General features: G+C 48.1%; 1 protein-coding gene across 2 annotated transcripts in view; it reads left to right on the top strand.

Moving 5' to 3' along the window:
- Positions 1-26,242, top strand: part of LOC143277037 (dyslexia-associated protein KIAA0319-like protein) — a 172,026-nt gene that overhangs the window by 131,981 nt on the left and 13,803 nt on the right. For both annotated transcript variants that reach the window (XM_076581764.1, XM_076581765.1), the window contains exons 11-18: positions 2,664-2,796; positions 4,124-4,188; positions 11,944-12,101; positions 13,338-13,461; positions 16,572-16,704; positions 21,955-22,106; positions 23,576-23,727; positions 25,892-26,030. In XM_076581764.1, coding sequence (XP_076437879.1) covers positions 2,664-2,796; positions 4,124-4,188; positions 11,944-12,101; positions 13,338-13,461; positions 16,572-16,704; positions 21,955-22,106; positions 23,576-23,727; positions 25,892-26,030 — 1,056 coding nt within the window. The remainder of the gene's footprint in view (positions 1-2,663; positions 2,797-4,123; positions 4,189-11,943; positions 12,102-13,337; positions 13,462-16,571; positions 16,705-21,954; positions 22,107-23,575; positions 23,728-25,891; positions 26,031-26,242) is intronic.

Raw genomic sequence — 26,242 nt, 5'->3', positions numbered from 1 at the left:
CATATACGCTACACCACAGATGCCTGACCAGCAGCGTAACACAACACGCTTAGTCAGGCCTTGAGAAAAATAAAATAACATAAAATAACAAAAATTAAAAAAAAGAAAAAAAAGAAAAGAAATTAAAAAATGAAATAAATGAATGAATAGATAATAATAATGATGATGATACCAAGAAGAAGAAGAAAAATGTACATTTTCTAGATAGAAGCCTCAAAAATAAATGAACATTCAATAGATAAGTAAACAATAATGATAATACTGATAATGATACCAAGCAGAAGAAGAATGTACATTTTTTTTAGAGGCCTCATAAACAAATTAATGAATAATCAGTGAATCAGTGAATAGACAGTTTCAGTTTCAGTTTCAGTAGCTCAAGGAGGTGTCACTGCGTTCGGACAAATCCATATAAACTACACCACATCTGCCAAGCAGATGCCTGACCAGCAGCGTAACCCAACGCGCTTAGTCATGCCTTGAGAAATAAATAAATAAATAAGTGAATAGATGATAATAATGATTTGTATTTGTATTTCTTTTTTTATCTCAACAGATTTCTGTGTGTGAAATTCAGGCTGCTCTCCCCAGGGAGAGCGTGTCGCTATACTGCAGCGCCAGTCAGTTTTTAAATATTTTTTTCCTGCATGCAGTTTTATTTGTTTTTCCTATTGAAGTGGATTTTTCTTAGAATTTTGCCAGGAACAACCCTTTTGTTGCCGTGGGTCCTTTTATGTGCGCTAAGTGCATGCTGCACACGGAACATGGTTTATCATCTCATCCGAATGACTAGCAACCAGACCACCACTCAAGGTCTAGTGGAGGGGGAGAAAATATCGGCAGCTGAGCCCTGATTCGAACCAACGCGCTCAGATTTTCTCGATTCCTAGGCGGACGCGTTACCTCTAGGCCATCACTCCACATGATGATAATACTGAGAAGAAGAATGTCCATTTTCTAGAGGACTCAAATAAGTGAATGAATAATCAGTCAATAAATAAATGGATCCCCCCACGGGGGATGCCGGGGGTCTTTCAGAATAAATAGCATCCCCGCCTTCTGGAAATTCTGTGCTAGAAATTTCCTCTTTTCTGTCACTCTCATTTGTTTCTGCCTTTTTTTTTTCCATCCTCACTGTTGTCTCGGGCGCAACAGCCGAGTGGTTAAAGCGTTGGACTGTCAATCTGAGGGTCCCGGGTTCGAATCACGGTGACGGCGCCTGGTGGGTAAAGGGTGGAGATTTTTTACGATCTCCCAGGTCAACATATGTGCAGACCTGCTAGTGCCTGAACCCCCTTCGTGTGTATATGCAAGCAGAAGATCAAATACACACGTTAAAGATCCTGTAATCCATGTCAGCGTTCGGTGGGTTATGGAAACAAGAACATACCCAGCATGCACCCCCCCGAAAACGGAGTATGGCTGCCTACATGGCGGGGTAAAAACGGTCATGCACATAAAAGCCCACTCGTGTGCATACGAGTGAACGCAGAAGAAGAAGTTGTCTCCTTTTTCGGCCTTCCCAGTCCATTCCCCTTTCTGTTTTTTCAGGCAAGATTTGGCACGTTTTTTCACTTTTCCGCAGTCCATGATGTACTGTCTGTGCTGTTTTGCTCTGGCGATTAGGTAGTGAGATGTGAACACTGGGATGGGCACTAGCTGCCCATTCTGCAGTGTTAATTGCCTATGTGGCCTTCTTTGACTCACTTGTGTGAACAAAGTGAGTCTATGTTTTAACCCGGTGTTCGGTTGTCTGTGTGTGTGTGTGTGTGTGTGTGTCTGTGTGTGTGTCTGTGTGTGTGTGTGTCTGTGTGTCCGTGGTAAACTTTAACATTGAAAATTTCTCTGCAAATACTTTGTCAGTTGACACCAAATTAGGCATAAAAATAGGAAACATTTGGTTCTTTCCAGTCATCTTGTTTAAAACAATATTGCACCTCTGGGATGGGCACAAAAAAAAAAAAAAAAAAAAAAAAAAAGAAGCCTAATTATATGCAAACTGCATTTACTGTTATATTTATATTTTTTGTATTCTCTAAACGTGGCACTTTGATCTGATATTCTGACACAACAACAAGAGCAGTCATTATTATCATTTTTTGTTCAAACAGGAACTTCTTTTGCTAAGCATGAAAGTTTTATTTATTTTGCAAACGTTTTTCGTGCAGATAGTAATAAAAGGGAAATTACTCTGTAATTAATGCTAGGGGACTTAATTTGCCACAAGTGAGTCTTGAAGGCCTTGCCTCTCTTGTTTTTCTTCTTCTTCTTCATTTGTGGGCTGCTACTCCCATGTTCCCTCGTATGTACACTAGTGGGCTTTTACATACTCTGTTTTTGGGGGTGTGCGTGCTGGGTATGTTCTTGTTTCCATAGCCCACCAAACGCTGACATGGGTTACAGGATCTTAAACGTGTGTATTTGATCTTCTGCTTGAATATGCACACAAAAGGGGCTCAGGCACAAGCAGGTCTGCACATAACGTTGACCTGGGAGATAGGAAAAATCTCCACTTTTTACGCCCCAGGTGCCGTTACCGAGATTCGAACCGGGGACCCTCAGATTGAAAGTCCAGTGCTTTGATCATTCGGGTATTGCGCCCATCAGGTAGAAGTAAGCGGTGAAATGCACCTTGCTGTGAAATAAACCTTGTCTGTGTACAGACAGTACAGACGATGACGGCATCACATCCTACCACTGGGAAGAGGTGAGTGGACCTCTGCAGGAACATCAGATCGATGGCGACACGCAGATTCTCAAGCTGAAAGACATGGCGCCGGGCTTTTATGTGTTCAGGTTGGTCTGTGGGTGTGTGTGTTGTGTGTGTGTGTGTATTTGTGTGTGTGTGTGTGTGTGTGTGCACGTTCTTTGTCACTGATGCATTTCATTTGTCTGGGTGGCGGTGGTGGTGGTGGCGGTTTGTGTTTGTGTGGATGTGGTGTGTGAGTGTGTGAGTAAGAGAGAGAGTGTGTATGTGTGTGTGAGTGTGAGTGTGTGTGTGTGTGTGTGTGTGTGTGTGAGAGTGTGTGTGTGTGTGTGAGTGTGTGTGTGTGTGTGCGCATTCTTTGTTATTGATGCATTCCATTTGTCTGGGTGATGGTGGTGGTGGTGGTGGTGGTGGTTCTGTGTGTGTGTGTGTATTTGTGTGTGTGTGTGTGTGTGTGTGTGTGCACGTTCTTTGTCATTGATGCATTTCATTTGTCTGGGTGGTGGTGGTTGGTGTGTGTGTAGGTGTATGGGTGTGTGTGTGTGCGTGTGCGTGTGTGCGTGCGTGTTGTGTGGGTGGGAGTGTGGGTGGGTGGATGTGATGTTTCTGTATTTTAGTGTGTGCGTGCATCTTTTGCTTCTCAGTCTTGATTATAGTGTCCTGTATTGTTCAGTTTTGTTATGAATTTTGTAATTAGTTATTCAGGTATTGATGTTTATTGTTAGCACTCTGGGTCTCTGTGCTGAGGAGGTAGACTACGAACAGTATAAGAGTCCATTATTACGAATACTACTACTACTAATCTGCTACTACTACAACAACAACTACGATTATAATCATTATTATCAACACACGTTTTATTTTCCATTGAATATATGTAGTTATTATTGTATTATCATTATTGAAATTATTCTTGTTCTTTATTATTACAGCCAGTTGTAGTAGCAGTAGTAGTACTTTTGCCTCCATTGTTATTACTATTATTATTTTTTTTTTTTTCAAACATTTTTATTCAATTTTTACATTATTAAACACACACAAACATACACTAGTAACTATACATACACACAGACACAGACATAGACATACACACACACGTACACACATACATACACACACACACACACACACACACACACACACACACAGAAACTAAAAGAAGTACTACTACTACTACTACTACTAATAACACAACCACAAGAACATGCTGGCAAAGATCAATGAATCGAGATCAAATATAAGGTCGCCGTGCGCAGTCTAAGGAATCTGATAGATTGTAGGTTGTCAACCTCACAATAGTCAGCACATATATGGCCATACTTTAAATTGCATAGCAAGATACAAAATATAGTAATATCAATATCAGAACTGTATAGACACAGTATATTATTATTATTATTATTATTATTATTTCAGATTGACAGTGACAGACACAGATGGAGCTACCAACTCCACTTCTGCCAATGTCACTGTTATTAAAGGTGAGTCTCCATTCTCCTCGTGTGTGTGTGTGTGTGTGTGTGTGTGTGTGTGTGTGTGTGTGTGTGTGTGTGTGAAGTATGTGCTTTTGTATGTGTGAGGTGTGTGTGTGTGTGTGTGTGTGTGAGGTGTGTGTGTGTGTGAGGTGTGTGTGTGTGTGTGTGAGGTGTGTGAATGTGTGTATGTGTGTGTCAGGTGTGTGTTTGTGTGTGTGCGTGTGCGTGTGCGTGCGTGAGTGTGTGTGTGTGTGTGAAGTATGTGTTTGTGTGTGTGTGTGTGTGTGTGTGTGAAGTATATGTGTGTGTGTGTGTGTGTGTGTGTGTGTGTGTGTGTGTGACGTATGTGTTTGTGTCAGGTGTGTGTTTGTGAGAGTGTGTAATTGTGTTTGTGTGTGTGTGTGACGTATGTGTTTGTGTGTGTCAGGTGTGTGTTTGTGTTCTTGTTTGTGAGAGAGAGAGAGAGAGAGTTTTAGGGGTGTGAGTGTCAGGGGTGTGTGTTTGTGTATATGTGTGCATGTTTGTGTGTGTCGGGTATGTAAGTGTATGTGTCAGGTGCGGGTATGTGTGTGTGTGCCTACGCGTGTATGAATGTATGTGCAATGGCCCAGCGATAGCGCACCAACTCGGAAGCAAGCATTCACAGGTTCCAGTCCCCGCTTTGCACAGGACCCTCTGTTTGGTGTCATATACTGTACCATGTCAAACTGATGCAAACTAGGCCTATGGTTTCCTCTGTTTGGCCAAATTTCGCGCGGCTAACAGTGAAAAGACGCCCCTCTTAGTCTGGCCCGCTCTTAGCCAATCAAACGCCTCTAACAGCTATAAGCGCTGAATCATTCCTTTGGCCAAGGCTCTCCACGCCATCTTGTCAGGTTTTCGCTCTGTCTCGTCTAACGCTTTTTTTGGCTATTAAGCGTTTTCATTTGGCCTTATTTTGTTGTATGCGGCTTGCATGTGTATTGTGCTTACATTCTGTGTACTCGTTTCGACTCGGCCCCCTCGATTTCTTCGTATTTTTCTACCTCTGAGTCGATCCTGTCTTTCCTTTCTCTGTTGGGGATCGTATTGTTCGCTGGGTGCTTACGCGCGGTACCATGCCTCGTTTGCCATCCTACGAAGGCAGGGATCATGATGCTGGCAGAGATACTCGCCAAGAGACTCTCCCAGGCCCGGAGCTCATGATTTCTCCCGATAGGGACCGCGGCGATGCGTCTGCAGACGCTGATCGCGGAGGGGACGCTCGTCCCAATAAAACGGTCATGAAGGGGACCGGGGGGAAAGGGATTCGAGCGTCACCTCCCGAAGTGTCCCAGCGCGAGGCGGGTGGAAGGGGGAGTAGCACGTCCTCTCTTGGTGGTGGGAACTCGCGGCTGGGTGCGGACTCCCAAGGGGAGGCCGCCCCCCGCCGTTACCCGGGTCCCCACACGGAGACGGCCCTCAGGGGCCCCAGTGCTGTTTCCCCTCCTCCCTTCTCGGTCGACCCCCCTCCCCCACCTCCTCCTGGGGGAGAAAAACAGTTGGTTCCGGGGGGGGACCTCCACTTAGCCCACCCCGGGCCAAGCCACCCCAGTCTCCCCACGGGAGGGGATTCTGGGCGCGTGGCAACCTGCTCTGCAGGTCTCCCCGCTATCCGGCCGGTCTCCCCTGCTGGGGAAGTCCCGCGCGTGTCAGGCGGTTCCGGGCAGTCAGACCACCGGCCTTTCGGCCTGTCTGACACCCAAGTCGGACCTGACCTCCCTCCGACTTGGCCAGGTTTTTCCCTTCAGCGAGGTCAAGGCACCAGTGACCCTTGGGGCTGGGGTCACGGGATGGCTGGTGCCCACGGGTGGTATCGCCCATTCTACCCGTACTGGGGTGCACCTATGGTGCATGCTGGGTTCCCGGGAGGACCAGGGACTAATCCCTGGTCCGCTCCCCACCGGACCCAACCCAGCACAGACCACAGAGTGACACACACAGCCCCGACAAGAGGGATTGACTCTTCGTTGGGCAGGTCGAGCTCCTCGACCAGTGTTAACACTACAGCCTCGAATCGGTCCTCTGTCAGCACGCAGGTGACCGCCACGGTCACTACGGCTTCCTTTTCAGGACCGACGGCAGCTGAGGGACCCCGCTCAGCCTGTGGGAGCCTGCTGGTCCCACCTACCCAGCCCTCGGTCCTAAAAGGAGATGAGTGGGTGTTTGTCCCCTCACAGCACTCGTGGGTCCCTCTGGCGTCCAGGGACGCTCTCTCTGAGAAGGTGTGGCACCCACCATCCCAAGCATGGTTGGACCTACGGTCCACACACTCCCCACCCTCTTCAGGTGTCAAGGACATAACAGAGGAGACCAGGGTCCCTGCTCGGGATCGCCCCAGCTCATCCCGCTGGGCTGACCACAGCCCACAGGACGCCCCCGTGGGTACATCCACTTGGGATGGCACCCAGCAGGGGATGGACTGTGAACAAGGACAGCCCCTGTCTTCGGATGAGGACGAACAAGCAGATGAGCACTCTTTGCCCCCATCCCAGTGCGACAGATGGAGCCCACGCCTCCCTAGGGACCAGCCTGAACCAAACTCGGACTTTGCCGAGCTCGAACTGACCCTCCCCAATAGGGTCACACATGCTGAATCAGTCCCTCAGGCAACTTTGTCACCCTTAACCCTCCTACGGTCAGGTGACTCTAACTCCAGAACCACAAGGCGACTCAGAGTGCCAGAAATGGCTCAGGAGTGGCTTAATAAGCCAGCCCGCACCGTCAGGGGTGCTGCTTCCATCCCTCCTCCAGGCAGGGAGTCACTCTCTGCCCCGGGCGCTTTTGCCCCAGGCAAGTTCCTTAAAGATCCCTCCAAGGGAGGAGTGTGGTCCTGGTACACACAGGACCACCCTGCCTACAGGGAAGCAGAGCCCTCCGCGCAGGACAGGATGTTGGTCTCACAGCGCACCACCTTCCCCACCTCAGCTACTCTTCCCTTTAAGACATTTGCAGAGTGGGACAAACTGGCCCGCCGCTGCCTCCTCGAGGTGTCCACGGCTTATACCTTCTTTGACGCGTTCCTCCACAGAGCCAATGAGCTGTGGGAACGACGTCCAGTTCAGCAGGACACGGAGTCTCCTTCCTCTGGCCTGCCTGGCCTCTTCTCAGACCCGAGGTTAAACACTTTTGGCAATCGAGTAGCGTCTGGTCTCACGGCAGCTGCAGACGCAGCTACCAGCCTTCACTTCAATACGGTGCTAGCGCGGCGGGATGCTGTTCTCCGCCTCTCTAACATTCCAGTAGAGGAGAGGGCTGCTCTGCGGTCCATCCCAGCACAGCAGCACTCCCTCTTCGGCCAGTATGCGCCGCATTTTGTCAGCCACAGGGCAGAGACAAACCGGGAGGTGGCCTCATATTTAGCCCAATCCTCCCAGGGGCGCCAGGGTTCTATGCCTTTGAAGAGACCCGCCACCAGGGCTCCTCCATATACCTCGCCTCCTAAGCCAAAGCGGCGTGCTCAGAATCAGCGGCAGAGGAACAAACCACCTCATGGCCGTCCAAGCCGTCCGGCCATGCCCAAGGCCAGAAGGCAGCACCCCCAATGACTGGGCCCCGATTCAGCACCGCCAGTCGTTCAGCCCCTCCAAGTAGGAAACTTGTCCCGGCACACGCATCAGTGGCGTGCTCTGGGACTCAACGACTGGATTGTGTCGGTGCTAGAGTCGGGGTACATGCTCCCTTGGGTGGGGGACCGCCCCCCTCTAAGATCCACTCCTCCTCCTTATGTGCCCAGCTCGATGGAGCAGGAGAGCGTCTTAGAGAAAGAGATATCGCACCTACTCCTCATAGGGGCGATATCTCAACTCTCGGACCCGGGCCCCGGTTTTTACGGCCGGTTGTTCGTGATTCCAAAAGTCTCCGGAGGGTGGAGACCAGTCCTGGACTTGTCCCCCCTCAACAGATTCCTCCCCAAGATGAAATTCAAGATGAACACACAGGCACAGATTCGGGAGACCATGCAACAGGGAGATTGGGCGACGTCCATCGATCTGAAAGATGCTTATTTCCATATCCTCATCCACCCGGCATCCCGCCGGTACCTGAGGTTCGTGTGGAGGGACAGAGTGTTCCAGTTCTCTGCCCTCCCATTTGGTCTGTCCCTTGCCCCTTTCCTGTTTACCAAGGTGGTGCGGGAATTGGTGTCAATCGTCCGGTCGGAGTCCATTCAGCTCTGTGTGTACCTGGACGACTGGCTTATTCTGGCCCAGTCACAGGCTCTGTGCCAGAGTCATACAGCCAGACTTCTAGACCTGTGCTCCCAACTGGGCTTCATCACGAACCAGGAGAAATGCGATCTGTCCCCGAGCCAGTCCTTCGACTTCTTAGGGATGAGATTCGACACGCGGTCCATGATAGTCTCTCCGACGCCAGATCGGTGGGACCGTCTGGCAGGCCTCCTCAACCACTTGCGCCATTCCTCCCAAGCAACGGCGCGGCCACTTTCTTCCCTCCTGGGCATGATGGAGTCCATGGCACCTCTCATCCCTCTGGGCAGGGTTCTCAAGCGCCCTCTTCAGAGAGCACTCAGGCTACGGTGGTCCCAGAGCACTCAGCCATGGGATACCCGGATATGTCTGGGCGAGTGGTTCCTCGAGGTGACATCAGAGTGGTTAACCACCCCTCTTCTGACACAGGGGGTGCCCATAGCCCCACCTACTCTTCAGGTGGCACTATTCACAGACGCCTCCTCCATGGGCTGGGGAGCCCACATGGACTCACTCCATGCAGCAGGGACTTGGTCCCCGGAGGAGCGCCTATGCCACATCAATGTTCTGGAACTGGAGGCAGTTCGCAGGGCTCTCCAGCACTTCATAGCGGAGGCCAAAGGCAAGACCATTCGCTTGTTCACGGACAATACAACAGTCGCTTGTTACGTGAACAAAGGGGGCGGAGCGCACTCGGCAGACCTCTCTCTGCGGACCGAGGCTCTCCTCCGTTGGTGCCACAGCAAGGGCATTGCACTTTCAGCGAGACACATAGCAGGGAAAGACAACATTTTGGCAGATGCTCTCAGCAGGTCCAAGAGTGTCATACACACAGAGTGGACCCTGGACAAGGACACCCTGCAAGGAGTGTGGGAACAGTGGTTCCGGCCGATGGTGGACCTCTTTGCGACAAGGTTCAGCAAGAGACTTCCCACTTACGTCTCTCCAGTCGCCGACCCAGAAGCATGGGCAGTGGATGCTCTCTCTCTAGACTGGAGCAGTCTGATTGCCTACGCGTTTCCTCCCTTTCCAATCCTGTCCAAGGTGATACGGAAAGCCAGGTTGGAACGCCCGCAGATGATCCTCATTGCGCCGAAATGGCCAGCCCAGCCCTGGTTTCCGGTCCTTCAGTCCCTGACACATGTTCCACCACTGGAACTGGAAACCAAACCTCATCTGCTGAGGCAGCCTCGTTCGGGCATTCCTCACTCCAATCCTCAACTGCTCCACCTGCACGCATGGCTGCTGTGCGGGCGGATCTGTCAGCATCACCATTGAAGTCTTCCACCCCTCGGTCAGCCTCTGTGTCCGCCGCGCTGACCAAGGGGGGTGCCTCCTCCGACCTCCTCTCCATAGTCTCCAAAGCCAGGAGGGAGGGAACAGAGACTTTGTATGACTTTCGATGGAAGAAATGGCTGAGTTGGTGTACAGCTCAGAACATTCCCCCTACTAACCCTACGAGCATGCAGCTGGCCAACTTTTTGGCTCACTGCTCCTCGGTTCTCAACCTGTCTGCTAGTTCTGTGAGAGGGTACAGGTCTGCCATTTGTACCACTATCAAACAGCTAGGTGGTCCCGCTTTTGAAGCTGATTTCCTGCTCAGAGAAGTGGCTAGGGGCGCCTCTCTGAAGGAAGCTAGGAATCCCAGAAGAGTGCCCCTCTGGGATTTGTTCCTGGTGCTGGATTTCATTCGAAAACAGCCCTTTGAGCCATTGGGGACTATTCCTTTTGACCTGCTCACTCTCAAGACCACTTTCCTTCTGTTGCTGGCCACGGGCCGTCGTAGAAGTGAGATTCATGGTCTTAGTGGTATGCCACAAGATCTAGCATTCCACAGAGATGGTTCCATCACTCTTCGTTTCCTTCCAGAGTTTCTGGCTAAGAACCAAGACCCCGAGGTCCCTTCCCCCTCTCTGAGGGTCAGACCTTTGTCGGATATTCTGGCACAAGATGATGAAGATAGGCATCTCTGCCCCGTTCGGTGCCTCAAATACTATTGCAATAGGTCTCGCCATAGGCGTTCTTCTCAGAGGCGCCTTCTCATCTCCCTCAATGAGAATTACAAGAAAGATATCGCTGCAGGCACCATTTCCCGCTGGGTTTCCCAAGTCATTCGTAGAGCCTACTCTCATGCACACAAGGATCTCAGTTGTCTTAATCCCAGAACACACGAAGTGCGGGCCATAGCTACTTCGGCTGCTTTCCAGCACTCGGTACCACTGCAGCATGTCTTGGAGGCAGCCTTCTGGCGGTCGGAGAATCCCTTCATCAACTTCTACCTCCGGGATTTCCGTATGACCAGGGCTGACGGTTCCAAGGGGATTTCCTTTGTCGCGGCTAACACTGCCGTCTCAGTTTCAAGAGCTCCCCATACGAACCAGTAGGCGTTGCCCTCCTCCATTTGCTTTAAATTCTGCATCAGTTTGACATGGTACAGTATATGACACCAAAAGGAGGAGTTTGTATTATACTCCATGTTTGGTGTTTACATATACTTACCATGTCAAACTCGAATGCCCGCCCGTCCGTCCCCGCGTCTCCGCCGTGGTTCTCATGGGGCATTTTCATTCATGGCCATGGAATGATTCAGCGCTTATAGCTGTTAAAGGCGTTTGATTGGCTAAGAGCGGGCCAGACTAAGAGGGGCGTCTTTTCACTGTTAGCCGCGCGAAATTTGGCCAAACAGAGCAAACCATAGGCCTAGTTTGCATCAGTTTGACATGGTAAGTATATGTAAACACCAAACATGGAGTATAATACAAACTCCTCCTATTTGGTTTAAACATTTTTTAATATCAAGAAACAAGGTGCAGTACAGTGTTCAATTACGAAGACTTGATTAACAACAAGCCTGAGCTTATATCGTGCTCGTTCATATGTAACAAGCAATACACAAACGCAATGGCGAAAATACACACATTATTTGACAATGAAAAGAAGAAGGTTGAAGTGCAAGACAAAACTAAACAAGAAAAACAACAACAAAAACACACACAAAAAAAACCAAACTACTATTACCGCAACTACCCACTGACAACAACAACAATGAAAATATTAATGATAATACTAATACTAACATAGTAGCAACAATAATAACACACTGGAAAGTGAACATCACCAAAGGAGTAATGTAATGGGGGAGGGAGAGAGAGAGAGAGAGATTACAGAGTGAAACCGGGGCCATTCGTCAAAATAACGGTTCACTATAACTGCAGAGAATATTTCATTGTGAATCTTTTAAGACTTGAATCTTTTGATTGTCCAATAAAGTCTTGTACAGTCAAGAATATGTATTCATTCTCAAGGGAACTAATAGTTACTCGGTCACCTCGTAATAAAGTATTTAAGTTTTGTACTATTTGCAGGGAGAGTAGCAATTGTATTCTCTCTTATATTGTTGTAATTTGGGCAGAGTAAAAGAAAGTGTTCAACTGTCTCTGCAGGATATCCCTCTGATTTACAAACAAATCCTTTCTCGCTACATTTCCCCAACGCTCTGAAAACCAGAAAGTTTCCATTTCTTTCCTCCTTACAGAGACGGACTACCCGCCCAAGGCCAACGCAGGGTCGGACGTCGTCATCTACCTTCCGAAGAAGTCGGTGACCCTGTGCGGTAATGCCAGCACTGATGACAAAGGCATCGCCCAGTACGAGTGGATCAAGAAGTCCGACTCTCTCACCGCCGACATGACGGTGAGTTTCAGTTTCTGTGGGCTTCAGTTCAGTTCGGTTCAGTTCTTCTTCTTCTGCGTTCGTGGGCTGCAACTCCCACATTCACTTGTATATACACGAGTGGGCTTTTACGTGTATGACCATTTTTACCCTGCCATGTAGGCAGCCATACTCTGCTTTCAGGGGTGTGCATGCTGGGTATTTACTTGTTTCCATAACCCACCGAACGCTGACATGGATTACAGGATCTTTAACGTGCGTATTTGATCTTTTGCTTACGTGTACACACGAAGGGGGTTCAGGCACTAGCAGGTCTGCACACATGTTGACCTGGGAGATCGGAAAAATCTCCACCCTTTACCCACCAGGCGCCGTCACCGAGATTCGAACCCGGGACCCTCAGATTGAAAGTCCAACGCTTTAACCATTCCGCTATTGCGCCCGTCAACAGTTCAGTTCAGTTCAAGGAGGAAGAAGGTGGCAGAACGGTTAAGACGCTCAGCTTGCCAATGCAGAGAGTCCGTGAGGGTGTGGGTTCGAATCCTGCTCTCGCCCCTTTCTCCCAAGTTTGACTGGAAAATCAAACTGAGCGTGTAGTCTTCCGGATGTGACGATAAACTGAGGTCCAGTGTGCAGCACGCACTTACGGCACATAAAAGAACCCACAGCAACAAAAGGGTTGTTCAGGGCGAAATTCTGTAGAAAAATCCACTTTGATAGGAAAAACAAAACTTCACACAGGAAAAAAAAACAAAAAAACATGGGTGGCGCTGTAGTGGGGAGAGCAGCCCGAATTTCACACAGAGAAATCTGTTGTGACAAAAAGAAATACAAATACAAATATAAAGGACAAGAATAGAAATGTGTGGGGGAGAGTTTAATGAAGGAGTGTAGGTGGAGATAAGTGTTGTGTTGCAATGTATGTCAAAGAAATACTGAACGATCGATACCTGTTCCGGATGTTGTGGCCATGGATTGCGTGTTACAGATGAAAGAAATGGCAGCATCTTTTTTCACAGGTTGAGCTCACTCTGTGTACGCTTTAGTCTATAACCAGTCACATAAGAGCAGAAGTTAGAACATATTGCGCTCAACTGAAAAAAATGGCTAGCAACATAGTAAACATAGTACCAGTTAACTTGTACCTTGATTAGAACGAGTTAACATTTGACCTTGATATATGGCTGCACAACACATTTCAGCAAGCTGTGTTGGCAAGATGTGTACATTTTTTTTCTTCTTTTTTCTTTTGCCCAGGGTGTACGTACGGTGTGCCTTCAGCTGAACAACCTTGAGAAGGGGGAATATACCTTCACCCTCAAGGTCACCGACACCGGCGGCAACACCAACACCGCTGACGTCCATGTCTACGTCAAGCCAGGTGAGTGGTGCTTTACTGTACTGTATGATTCTTTTTGTCACAGCCTGCGCACAGAGCTTCAAGAAGATGTGCTGTAGCAAGATGTCTTAACTCACTCAGTACGGCCAGTCCTCTCTTCTCCTCTACACAGACCCCTCGGATGTCCAGTGGGTTTCTGAATGACCCAACCTTTAGTTTCCGTCGTCAGAATTGTGGTATTCTTTGTCAACATTCACCTCTTCAGTATAAGAGCCTTCCGCTTGCAATATTTTGATGATGGTAATTGGGCTGAAACGCTGTTAACGTCGTCTCTTTCGCCGTTCGTATGGAGAGAGTTAACTCACTCCGGATGACTAGTTCTCTCCCTTTTCTACAGACAACCCATTTGTGAGGGTTTAGAAAAAAAAATCACCAAAAATACAAAACATAAAGTAACTGGCCCACTGACCCCTCTCTTAACGTCATATGAACGCACACCCCCTCCCTCTTCACTGCTCTCAGATGCTGAATCACTGTCAACGGGCGCAATAGCCGAGTGGTTAAAGCATTGAACTGTCATTCTGAGGGTCCCGGGTTCGAATCACGGTGACGGCGCCTGGTGGGTAAAGGGTGGAGATTTTCACGATCTCCCAGGTCAACATATGTGCAGACCTGCTAGTGCCTGAACCCCCTTCGCGTGTATATGCAAGCAGAAGATCAGATACGCACGTTAAAGATCCTGTAATCCATGTCAGCGTTCGGTGGGTTATGGAAACAAGAACATACCCAGCATGCACACCCCTGAAAACGGAGTATGGCTGCCTACATGGCGGGGTAAAAACGGTCATACACATAAAAGCCCACTCGTGTGCATACGAGTGAACACAGAAGAAGAAGAAGAAGAATCACTGTCAGTACCTACTTGCTGGTAGCTTTCTTCACTGCAGATACTTTATTCAATGTCTTCATCATCCTCATTCCGAAGACTCTTAGGCATCTCATACAAAGACCACATCACGAATGAAGAAGTCAAGAGACGCATCCGCAATGAAATCGGGCCCTATACTGACCTTCAAACACTCGCCAGACAACGAAAACTGAAGTGGTTTGGTCATGTCACACGCTCCTCTGGTCTTGCTAAAACAATCTTACAAGGCACAGTGAGGGGAGGAAGAAGAAGAGGCAGACAAAGGAAGAGATGGGAGGACAACATTCGAGAGTGGACAGGCATGGAGCTGAGAGACACCCTGAGAGCGGCCGAGAGACGCGAGGACTGGAGAAAGGTGGTTGACAAAGCTTCGAAGGCGCCCCAAAGGATTCGGAATCTGAGGGATCGGTGACGGTGACGGATCATCCTCGTCGATCCTCTAAACCTTCAGTTTGGAGCATTTCAATCACTTCAGCAGCGGTAAAAGCTTGCTGTCGTGATCTAGTTTGCTCCAAAAATGTCCACTTGTATTGCCTGTGACGCCATTTTCGATACATACGCAGATTAGCTTGTCGTGTAGGGTCCTGAACTCGCTGGCTGGCTGTGGAGTGTGTTGTTATGGAATCTCATGAAGAAACTTTCCAGTCGACCTTTGACATGTTCGCAGTGCCTGGTGTAGCTGCGATTGTTACGCCGCCTGCCCCCATGAGGAAAACGTGGGAAAATGTTTAATTGTCGAAACCACTATAGCGTTCCGTCGTCCGGAACACTACCTTACGTCAGGAACGCTATAGCGTTCCATCGTCCGGAGTGAGTTAATCAGTAAACTACAGAATTCACTGTGTGAAGTTCGGGCTGCTCTTCCTAGGGAGAGTGCGTTGCTATAAGCCGAGCACAACCCTTTATTTTTTTTTTCTTCTTCTTTTTTTCTGTCTGCACGTGTATTCTTTTTCTAATCAAAGTGGATTTTTTTTGGGGTTTTTTGTTGTTTTTTTTTTAATGGAGTTTTGCCAGGCACACCACCCTTTTGTTGCCGTGGGTTCTTTTACGTGCACTAAGTGCATACTGCACACAGGACCGGTAGACCAGCACTCCACTATAGCTTTCATCTTGCTGGCGAACTGCCTTTTTCTGGATCCTACATTTTCTTCTCTGTTGTTGTTGTTGTGGTGGTTTAAAAAAAAATATTTAAAAAAATTTCTAGCAGTCAGAGAGGACACCACATGCTTTAAACAGAAGGGAGGTAATATGCCAAGGGAGGGTATTAGCTGTAGATACTTCTGGTTTCTCTGCTTGGGTTGAGTGGTACTTTGCACAGGACAGGGAATCAGACCCCTGTTGGAGTCTGCACCAGTGGGTCACAGTGTAGTATGTTCAGTGTAATTTTATATTTCTATTCGTATTTGTTTTTGTATTTCTTTTTATCACAACAGATTTCTGTGTGAAATTCGGGCTGCTCTCACCAGGGACAGCGCGTCGCTACACTATATCGCAACCCGTTTTTTTTTGTTGTTTTTTTTTTTTTTTTCTCCTGCATGCAGTTATATTTGTTTTTTCTATCGAAGTAGATTTTTCTACAGAATTTTCCACAGGAACAACCCTTTTGTTGCTGTGGGTTCTTTTACGTGCCCTACGTGCATGCTGCACATGGGACCTCGGTTTATTATCTCATCCCAATGACAAGCATCCAGACCACCACTCAAGGTCTAGTGGAGGGGGAGAAATTATCGGCAGCTGAGCTGTGATTTGAACCAGCGCACGCTTAGATTCTCTCGCTTCCTAGGCGGACGAGTTACCTCTAGGCCATCACTCCACAAAGAAAGGAGAGAGAAAATCCTCTTAACTGCACAAAGGGAATTTACTCAAAAGAAATCAAGACAAGAAAAAGCACCAGACGCCTTCCCAACTGTCTAAAAAATTGACTATTTAGAGAATTCTGATATCATGAATATTGATAATACAAATAAATCCTCTTTAAGAGAAAAAAAAAAATTGTCATATGGTTGAACAACCATTGATCCAACCAACCCCGCAGTGTCTCACAGTAGAATTTCATATTGTTACACATCCAGCAGAAATATAGACATGACTGCAGTCCGTAAAGTTTCGGCAGCTTGGCATACATGTGCTTTTTATGTGTGTTTGTTGGGTTTTTTTTTGGTTTTTTTTGGTCTTGTTTGAAAAAAAAAATATATATATATGTATATTTTGTTGTGTTGGGCAGAGACCAATCAGCCGCCAGTGGCGCACACAGCAGGGGAGTTAAATGTGATGCTGCCCTCGGAGAACATCGTGCTGGACGGCAAGGGCAGCACAGACGACAAAGGGGTGGTGGGCTACAAGTGGACGCAAACCGGGTAGGTCCACAGACAACAGAGGGGTGGTGGGTTACAAAGGGTAGGTCCACAGACAACAGAGGGGTGGTGGGTTACAAAGGGTAGGTCCACAGACACAACAGAGGGGTGGTGGGTTACAAAGGGTAGGTCCATAGACAACAGAGGGGTGGTGGGTTACAAAGGGTAGGTCCACAGACACAACAGAGGGGTGGGGGGGTACAAAGGGTAGGTCCACAGACAACAGAGGGGTGGTGGGTTACAAAGGGTAGGTCCACAGACAACAGAGGGGTGGTGGGTTACAAAGGGTAGGTCCACAGACAACAGAGGGGTGGTGGGTTACAAAGGGTAGGTCCACAGACAACAGGGGTGGTGGGTTTCAAAGGGTAGGTCCACAGACACAACAAAGGGGTAGTGGGTTACAAAGGGTAGGTCCACAGACAACAGAGGGGTGGTGGGTTACAAAGGGTAGGTCCACAGACAACAGAGGGGTGGTGGGTTACAAAGGGTAGGTCCACAGACACAACAAAGGGGTGGTGGGTTACAAAGGGTAGGTCCACAGACAACAGAGGGGTGGTGGGTTACAAAGGGTAGGTCCACAGACAACAGAGGGGTGGTGGGTTACAAAGGGTAGGTCCACAGACACAACAGAGGGGTGGTGGGTTACAAAGGGTAGGTCCACAGACAACAGAGGGGTGGTGGGTTACAAAGGGTAGGTCCACAGACAACAGAGGGGTGGTGGGTTACAAAGGGTAGGTCCACAGACAACAGAGGGGTGGTGGGTTACAAAGGGTAGGTCCACAGACAATAGAGGGGTGGTGGGTTACAAAGGGTAGGTCCACAGACAACAGAGGGGTGGTGGGTTACAAAGGGTAGGTCCACAGACAACAGAGGGGTGGTGGGTTACAAAGGGTAGGTCCACAGACAAAGGGGTGGTGGGTTACAAAGGGTAGGTCCACAGACAACAGAGGGGTGGTGGGTTACAAAGGGTAGGTCCACAGACAACAGAGGGGTGGTGGGTTACAAAGGGTAGGTCCACAGACAACAGAGGGGTGGTGGGTTACAAAGGGTAGGTCCACAGACAAAGGGGTGGTGGGTTACAAAGGGTAGGTCCACAGACAACAGAGGGGTGGTGGGTTACAAAGGGTAGGTCCACAGACACAACAGAGGGGTGGTGGGTTACAAAGGGTAGGTCCACAGACAACAGAGGGGTGGTGGGTTACAAAGGGTAGGTCCACAGACAACAGAGGGGTGGTGGGTTACAAAGGGTAGGTCCACTGACAAAGGGGTGGTGGGTTACAAAGGGTAGGTCCACAGACACAACAAAGGGGTGGTGGGTTACAAAGGGTAGGTCCACAGACAACAGAGGGGTGGTGGGTTACAAAGGGTAGGTCCACAGACACAACAGAGGGGTGGTGGGTTACAAAGGGTAGGTCCACAGACAACAGAGGGGTGGTGGGTTACAAAGGGTAGGTCCACAGACAACAGAGGGGTGGTGGGTTACAAAGGGTAGGTCCACTGACAAAGGGGTGGTGGGTTACAAAGGGTAGGTCCACAGACACAACAAAGGGGTGGTGGGTTACAAAGGGTAGGTCCACAGACAACAGAGGGGTGGTGGGTTACAAAGGGTAGGTCTACAGACAACAGAGGGGTGGTGGGTTTCAAAGGGTAGGTCCACAGACAACAGAGGGGTGGTGGGTTACAAAGGGTAGGTCCACAGACACCAGAGGGGTGGTGGGTTACAAAGGGTAGGTCCACAGACAACAAAGGGGTGGTGGGTTACAAAGGGTAGGTCCACAGACAACAGAGGGGTGGTGGGTTACAAAGGGTAGGTCCACAGACAACAGAGGGGTGGTGGGTTTCAAAGGGTAGGTCCACAGACAACAGAGGGGTGGTGGGTTACAAAGGGTAGGTCCACAGACACCAGAGGGGTGGTGGGTTACAAAGGGTAGGTCCACAGACACAACAAAGGGGTGGTGGGTTACAAAGGGTAGGTCCACAGACAACAGAGGGGTGGTGGGTTACAAAGGGTAGGTCCACAGACAACAAAGGGGTGGTGGGTTACAAAGGGTAAGTCCACAGACAACAAAGGGGTGGTGGGTTACAAAGGGTAGGTCCACAGACAACAGAGGGGTGGTGGGTTACAAAGGGTAGGTCCACAGACAACAGAGGGGTGGTGGGTTACAAAGGGTAGGTCCACAGACAACAGAGGGGTGGTGGGTTACAAAGGGTAGGTCCACAGACAACAAAGGGGTGGTGGGTTACAAAGGGTAGGTCCACAGACAACAGAGGGGTGGTGGGTTACAAAGGGTAGGTCCACAGACACAACAAAGGGGTGGTGGGTTTCAAAGGGTAGGTCCACAGACACAACAAAGGGGTAGTGGGTTACAAAGGGTAGGTCCACAGACAACAGAGGGGTGGTGGGTTACAAAGGGTAGGTCCACAGACAACAGAGGGGTGGTGGGTTTCAAAGGGTAGGTCCACAGACAACAGAGGGGTGGTGGGTTACAAAGGGTAGGTCCACAGACACCAGAGGGGTGGTGGGTTACAAAGGGTAGGTCCACAGACAACAAAGGGGTGGTGGGTTACAAAGGGTAGGTCCACAGACAACAGAGGGGTGGTGGGTTACAAAGGGTAGGTCCACAGACAACAGAGGGGTGGTGGGTTTCAAAGGGTAGGTCCACAGACAACAGAGGGGTGGTGGGTTACAAAGGGTAGGTCCACAGACACCAGAGGGGTGGTGGGTTACAAAGGGTAGGTCCACAGACACAACAAAGGGGTGGTGGGTTACAAAGGGTAGGTCCACAGACAACAGAGGGGTGGTGGGTTACAAAGGGTAGGTCCACAGACAACAGAGGGGTGGTGGGTTACAAAGGGTAGGTCCACAGACACAACAGAGGGGTGGTGGGTTACAAAGGGTAGGTCCACAGACAACAGAGGGGTGGTGGGTTACAAAGGGTAGGTCCACAGACAACAGAGGGGTGGTGGGTTACAAAGGGTAGGTCCACAGACAACAGAGGGGTGGTGGGTTACAAAGGGTAGGTCCACAGACAACAGAGGGGTGGTGGGTTACAAAGGGTAGGTCCACAGACAATAGAGGGGTGGTGGGTTACAAAGGGTAGGTCCACAGACAACAGAGGGGTGGTGGGTTACAAAGGGTAGGTCCACAGACAACAGAGGGGTGGTGGGTTACAAAGGGTAGGTCCACAGACAAAGGGGTGGTGGGTTACAAAGGGTAGGTCCACAGACAACAGAGGGGTGGTGGGTTACAAAGGGTAGGTCCACAGACAACAGAGGGGTGGTGGGTTACAAAGGGTAGGTCCACAGACAACAGAGGGGTGGTGGGTTACAAAGGGTAGGTCCACAGACAAAGGGGTGGTGGGTTACAAAGGGTAGGTCCACAGACAACAGAGGGGTGGTGGGTTACAAAGGGTAGGTCCACAGACACAACAGAGGGGTGGTGGGTTACAAAGGGTAGGTCCACAGACAACAGAGGGGTGGTGGGTTACAAAGGGTAGGTCCACAGACAACAGAGGGGTGGTGGGTTACAAAGGGTAGGTCCACTGACAAAGGGGTGGTGGGTTACAAAGGGTAGGTCCACAGACACAACAAAGGGGTGGTGGGTTACAAAGGGTAGGTCCACAGACAACAGAGGGGTGGTGGGTTACAAAGGGTAGGTCCACAGCCACAACAGAGGGGTGGTGGGTTACAAAGGGTAGGTCCACAGACAACAGAGGGGTGGTGGGTTACAAAGGGTAGGTCCACAGACAACAGAGGGGTGGTGGGTTACAAAGGGTAGGTCCACTGACAAAGGGGTGGTGGGTTACAAAGGGTAGGTCCACAGACACAACAAAGGGGTGGTGGGTTACAAAGGGTAGGTCCACAGACAACAGAGGGGTGGTGGGTTACAAAGGGTAGGTCCACAGACAACAAAGGGGTGGTGGGTTACAAAGGGTAAGTCCACAGACAACAAAGGGGTGGTGGGTTACAAAGGGTAGGTCCACAGACAACAGAGGGGTGGTGGGTTACAAAGGGTAGGTCCACAGACAACAGAGGGGTGGTGGGTTACAAAGGGTAGGTCCACAGACAACAGAGGGGTGGTGGGTTACAAAGGGTAGGTCCACAGACAACAAAGGGGTGGTGGGTTACAAAGGGTAGGTCCACAGACAACAGGGGTGGTGGGTTACAAAGGGTAGGTCCACAGACACAACAAAGGGGTGGTGGGTTTCAAAGGGTAGGTCCACAGACAACAGAGGGGTGGTGGGTTACAAAGGGTAGGTCCACAGACACAACAAAGGGGTGGTGGGTTACAAAGGGTAGGTCCATAGACAACAGAGGGGTGGTGGGTTACAAAGGGTAGGTCCACAGACAAAAGAGGGGTGGTGGGTTACAAAGGGTAGGTCCACAGACAACAGAGGGGTGGTGGGTTACAAAGGGTAGGTCCACAGACAACAAAGGGGTGGTGGGTTACAAAGGGTAGGTCCACAGACAACAGAGGGGTGGTGGGTTACAAAGGGTAGGTCCACAGACAACAGAGGGGTGGTGGGTTACAAAGGGTAGGTCCACAGACAATAGAGGGGTGGTGGGTTTCGAAGGGTAGGTCCACAAACAAAGGGGTGGTGGGTTACAAAGGGTAGGTCCACAGACAACAGAGGGGTGGTGGGTTACAAAGGGTAGGTCCACAGACAACAGAGGGGTGGTGGGTTACAAAGGGTCGGTCCACAGACAACAGGGGTGGTGGGTTACAAAGGGTCGGTCCACAGACAACAGAGGGGTGGTGGGTTACAAAGGGTAGGTCCACAGACAACAGAGGGGTGGTGGGTTACAAAGGGTAGGTCCACAGACAACAGAGGGGTGGTGGGTTACAAAGGGTAGGTCCACAGACAACAGAGGGGTGGTGGGTTACAAAGGGTAGGTCCATAGACAACATACAAATCATGTGTTTTGTATTCTTTATTCATTTACCTTTCAGAAAATATATACTTTAATGGGTCTCTCTCCAATAACAAAGAGCACAGAATTTTTTGAAAATATATACCCGTTTTTTTGTGAAAAATTTTACTTAAAATCTTATTTCCCTGGCAGTGAAAGGGTTAACATAATCATCATCATCACCATCATCATCGTCATCATCATCATCATCATCATGGTGAGACTGGTGTGAAACCATGCTGATTTGTCAATGCAAATGTTTTAGAAATTATGAGTAGTAGTAGTTGTTGCAGTATCATTATCATTATCATTACCAACTTAATTATCATGACTGCTCCACAGAGGACCCCACAGCCTGACGCTGAGCAACATGGACCAGGCGGTTGCCGTGGTGACGGGCGACATCGTCCCCGGAGACTATGAGTTCAAGCTGACGGTCAGCGACGAAGAGGGGCAGACAGCTTCGGACAAGCTGACCGTTCACGTCAAGATGTGTGAGTAGACTGCTTTCAGTTTCAGTTTCGGTTTCTTCTTCTTCTTCTTCTTCAATGGCAACAAAAGGGTTGGTCCTGGCAAAATTCTATAGAAAAATCCACTTGGATAGGAAAAAAAACAACAACTGCACACAGGAAAAAATACAAAAAAAATGGGTGGCACTGTAGTGTAGTGACGCGCTCTCACTGAGGAGAGCAGCCCGAATTTCACACGCAGAAATCTCTTGTGATCAAAAGAAATACAAACAAAATTACAGCAAAAACAAAACACAAAACAAAGCAAAACAATAACAACAAAACCCCAGCAAATCAAAGCCAGTTTCAAATCTCACGTCCACCACAGTCCCATTTTCAGCAGACCTTTCGATTCATCATGGCATGCGTCAAATGAATTATTATTCAAGAACACTCTGCACCACTCTAAAATTAAACTCTTCTCCTCCTCCTTCTGCGTTCACTTGTATGCACACGAGTGGGCTTTTACGTGTATGACCGTTTTTACCCCGCCATGTAGGCAGCCATACTCCGTATTCAGGGGTGTGCATGCTGGGTATGTTCTTGTTTCCATAATCTACCAAACGCTGACATGGATTACAGGATCTTTAACGTGCGTATTTGATCTTCTGTTTGCATACACACACGAAGGGGGGTTCAGGCACTAAGCAGGTCTGCACATATGTTGACCTGGGAGATCGTAAAAATCTCCACTCTTTACCCACCAGGCGCCGTCACCGTGATTCGAACCCGGGACCCTCAGATTGACAGTCCAACGCTTTAACCACACGACTATTGCGCCCGTCACATGTCTGTCCAAGTGTGTATGTGTGGGTGCCTGAAATCTGATTGAATGACACAGAAAACGAATGATGAGCGCCCGGCAGTGGCAGCTGTCAGTCGGCTCTACCCAGGTAGTCAGCCTGTTGTGCAAATGACTCCGTGTTTGTAAAGCGCTTATAGCTTGAGGATAGGCGCTGTATGAGTATCCGTATGATTGATTGATTCATTCAGCTGTCTATGTACATTATTATTTATGATTGTTAGGATCATTATTATTGTTATTCCCCCAGAAAAGGGAGTATGCCTACACCGCGGGGGTAAAAACGGTGATACACTTAACTCTCTCCATACGAACGGCGAAAGAGACGACGTTAACAGCGTTTCAGCCCAGTTACTATCATCAAAATATTGCAAGCGGAAGGCTCTTATACTGAAAAGGTGAATGTTGACAAAGATACCACAATTCTGACGACGGAAGCTAAAGGTTGGGTCATTCAAACACCCACTGGACATCCGAAGGGTTTGTGTAGAGGAGAAGAGAGGACTGGCCGTACTGAGTGAGTTGAAGCCCACTCATGTATATACGAGCGAACATGGTTAGTAGCAGCCCACGAACGGAGAAGACGACGACGATTGTTTATTTATTGTTGTCATTATCAACCTCACCATCGTCATGATGGTTTTGTGTACAGCGAAGAATCGACCCCCAGAAGCCAAGGCCGGGGGTGACCGCGTGGTGCTGTTGCCAGTTTCCATGGTGTCGCTGGATGGCTCGGCATCGTCCGACGACCGCGGCATCGCATCATACCTATGGGAACGGGATCTGGAGAGTCTGGCCGCTGGGGTGGGTGTCGTGTGTCGTGTGGTGTGTCGTGTGTCGTGTGGTGTGTCGTGTGTTGTGTGGTGTGTTGCGTGGTGCGACGTGTTATTGTGTACTGTATTGTACAGTCATCAGTCGTGTCCACCAGACTAGGACCACCAGAACAGCAGAGGAGGCAACTGCTGTCCCAAGTGTCTGGGCTAGGTTATTGTAATTATTTCCCCTCTACATTTGCAATCGTAATTATTATCACCATTATTATTATCATTCTCTGTTCTTCTTCTTATTGTTATTATTTACCTTTAAAAAAAAAAAAAATATATATATATATATATATATATATATATATTATTACTGTTATTATTATTATCATTATCTACCTCTACATCATTATTAGTATCAGTAGGAGTACTCTGTGATTATCTCCCCCTTACAGGACATGGTGAACCACAGTGACCACCAGGGGTGCTGCATTTATAGTTACTGTCATTATTATCATTATTCAATATTATTATCATCACTATTATCATTATTTATAATTATTATCATTATGATTATCCTCCCTGACAGGATGTGGTGAACCACAGTAACCTCCAGGCGGTGCTGCATTTATAATTATAATCATCACCATTATTATCATGAGTGTCGTCATTATTACCACCGTTATTTTTTTTTTTTTTATCTTCATTATTGCAACCAAGACACTTGTATGCTCTCTGGTTCTCTCAAGATTGGATTACTGCAACTCTCTTTTGGCCGGCCTTCCCAAATATCTGTTAGACAGACTCCAACGAATTCAGAATAACGCTGCCAGACTCATTTGCAGAGCTTCTAAATTTGACCATGTTTCTCCTCTCCTTCAGCCTCTCCACTGGTTGCCTGTTTCTGATCGAATAGAGTATAAGCTATCCACTCTGACCTTTTCTGCTCTCAACGGATCTGGCCCCAAGTATCTTTCTGAACTTCTCCATATCTATACCCTGTCTCACCAGCTCCATTCTTCCTCTGATACTCGACTTCTCAGGATACCTCATATCAGAAGTAAGACCTATGGACACAGATCGTTTTCTTTTCAGTCGCCAAAGACATGGAACAAGCTCCCTGATAACCTCTGTCATTCTGATTCCCTCGCATCTTTTAAATCTCGTCTCAAAACTCACCTTTTCCCTCAGCAATAAGTTCAATTGTGGCAGGTCCACTTCCTTTGCGTTAGCTGTGCTTGACTATGTGTGTATACATATGTATGTGTACATAACTACATGCATGTATATGAATGTGTATTGTGTGTGCGTGTGTTTATGTAAGTTTGTGCCTGCCTATGTGTGCATATGTGTTAGGGTAGCTGTTAGATACACATGTATGTTAAAATGTATGTATGCAGTGTGTGTGTGTGTGTGTGTGTGTGTGTAGTCACATTTTGGTGTGTGTATGTAACATTGATGTAATGTTTTATGTTAACAAAAGCATTTTTGTAAAGCACCTAGAGCAGATTTCTGGATAGTGTGCTATATAAGTATCCATTATTATTATTATTATCATTATTATCACCATTGTAATTATTACCATTATTCAGTATTATTAACATTCTTATCATTATCATTGCTACCACGCTGTCCTTCTGGACAGGAGGTGGTGCAACATTTGTAATTAAAACTTTCGCCATTATTGTCACAATTATCATAATTTTTATCACCATTATTATTAGAAATTATCATTGTGGTTTTTTTTAAATTGTTATTATTATTGCTATAATTATCATTCTTATTACTAATCTTATTATTTTTGTTTTTGTTGTTGTTGTTGTTGTTATAATTATCGTTATAATTGTCTCCACCTTACAGGATGCGTTGAACCGCAGTGACCACCAGGCTGTGTTACATTTATAGTAATAATTATCATCATTATTATTACCATTACTGTTATTATTATTGTTATGAGTATTTATTTTTATTTTTATTTTCATTCATAATTTTGTTATTGTTGTTATTTTTTTTCCCCTACATTTATAATCATAATTATCAGCATTATTATCAGCATTATTATCACCATCTCTTCTTCATCGTTTTTTTTTCCCCTCTAAAATATCATTCAGAAATACATATTATCCTACATCACTATTATCTCCATCGACATCATTAGCAGTAGCAGTAGCAGTACTGTGACTATGATTATTCCCCCTTTACTACAGGATGTGGTGAACCACAGTGACCACCAGGCGGTGCTGCAGCTGGTGAACATGGTGGCGGGTCGCTACGTCTTCACCCTGACCGTCACCGACCAGGACGGCTTGAGCAGCCAGGACACCGCTTCCCTGCTGGTGAAGAACGGTGAGAGGGGGAAGGGGGTCAGGGGGGAGAGTGGTTGGGGGGAAGGGGGGAACAGGTGGGGGGGGGGGGTGACAGGGGAAGTGTTTGTATTTGTGTTTTGTATTTATATTTCTTTTTGTCACAACAGATTTCTCTGTGTGAAATTCGGGCTGCTGTCCCCAGGGAGAGCGCGTCGCTACACTACAGCGCCACCCATTTATTTGTATTTTTTC

This window comes from Babylonia areolata, chromosome 33 (genome assembly GCF_041734735.1).
Source record: "Babylonia areolata isolate BAREFJ2019XMU chromosome 33, ASM4173473v1, whole genome shotgun sequence".
Lineage (NCBI taxonomy): Eukaryota > Metazoa > Mollusca > Gastropoda > Neogastropoda > Buccinidae > Babylonia > Babylonia areolata.
The sequence above is the reverse complement of the archived record's forward strand: the minus strand, read 5'-3'. Positions and strand labels throughout refer to the sequence as shown.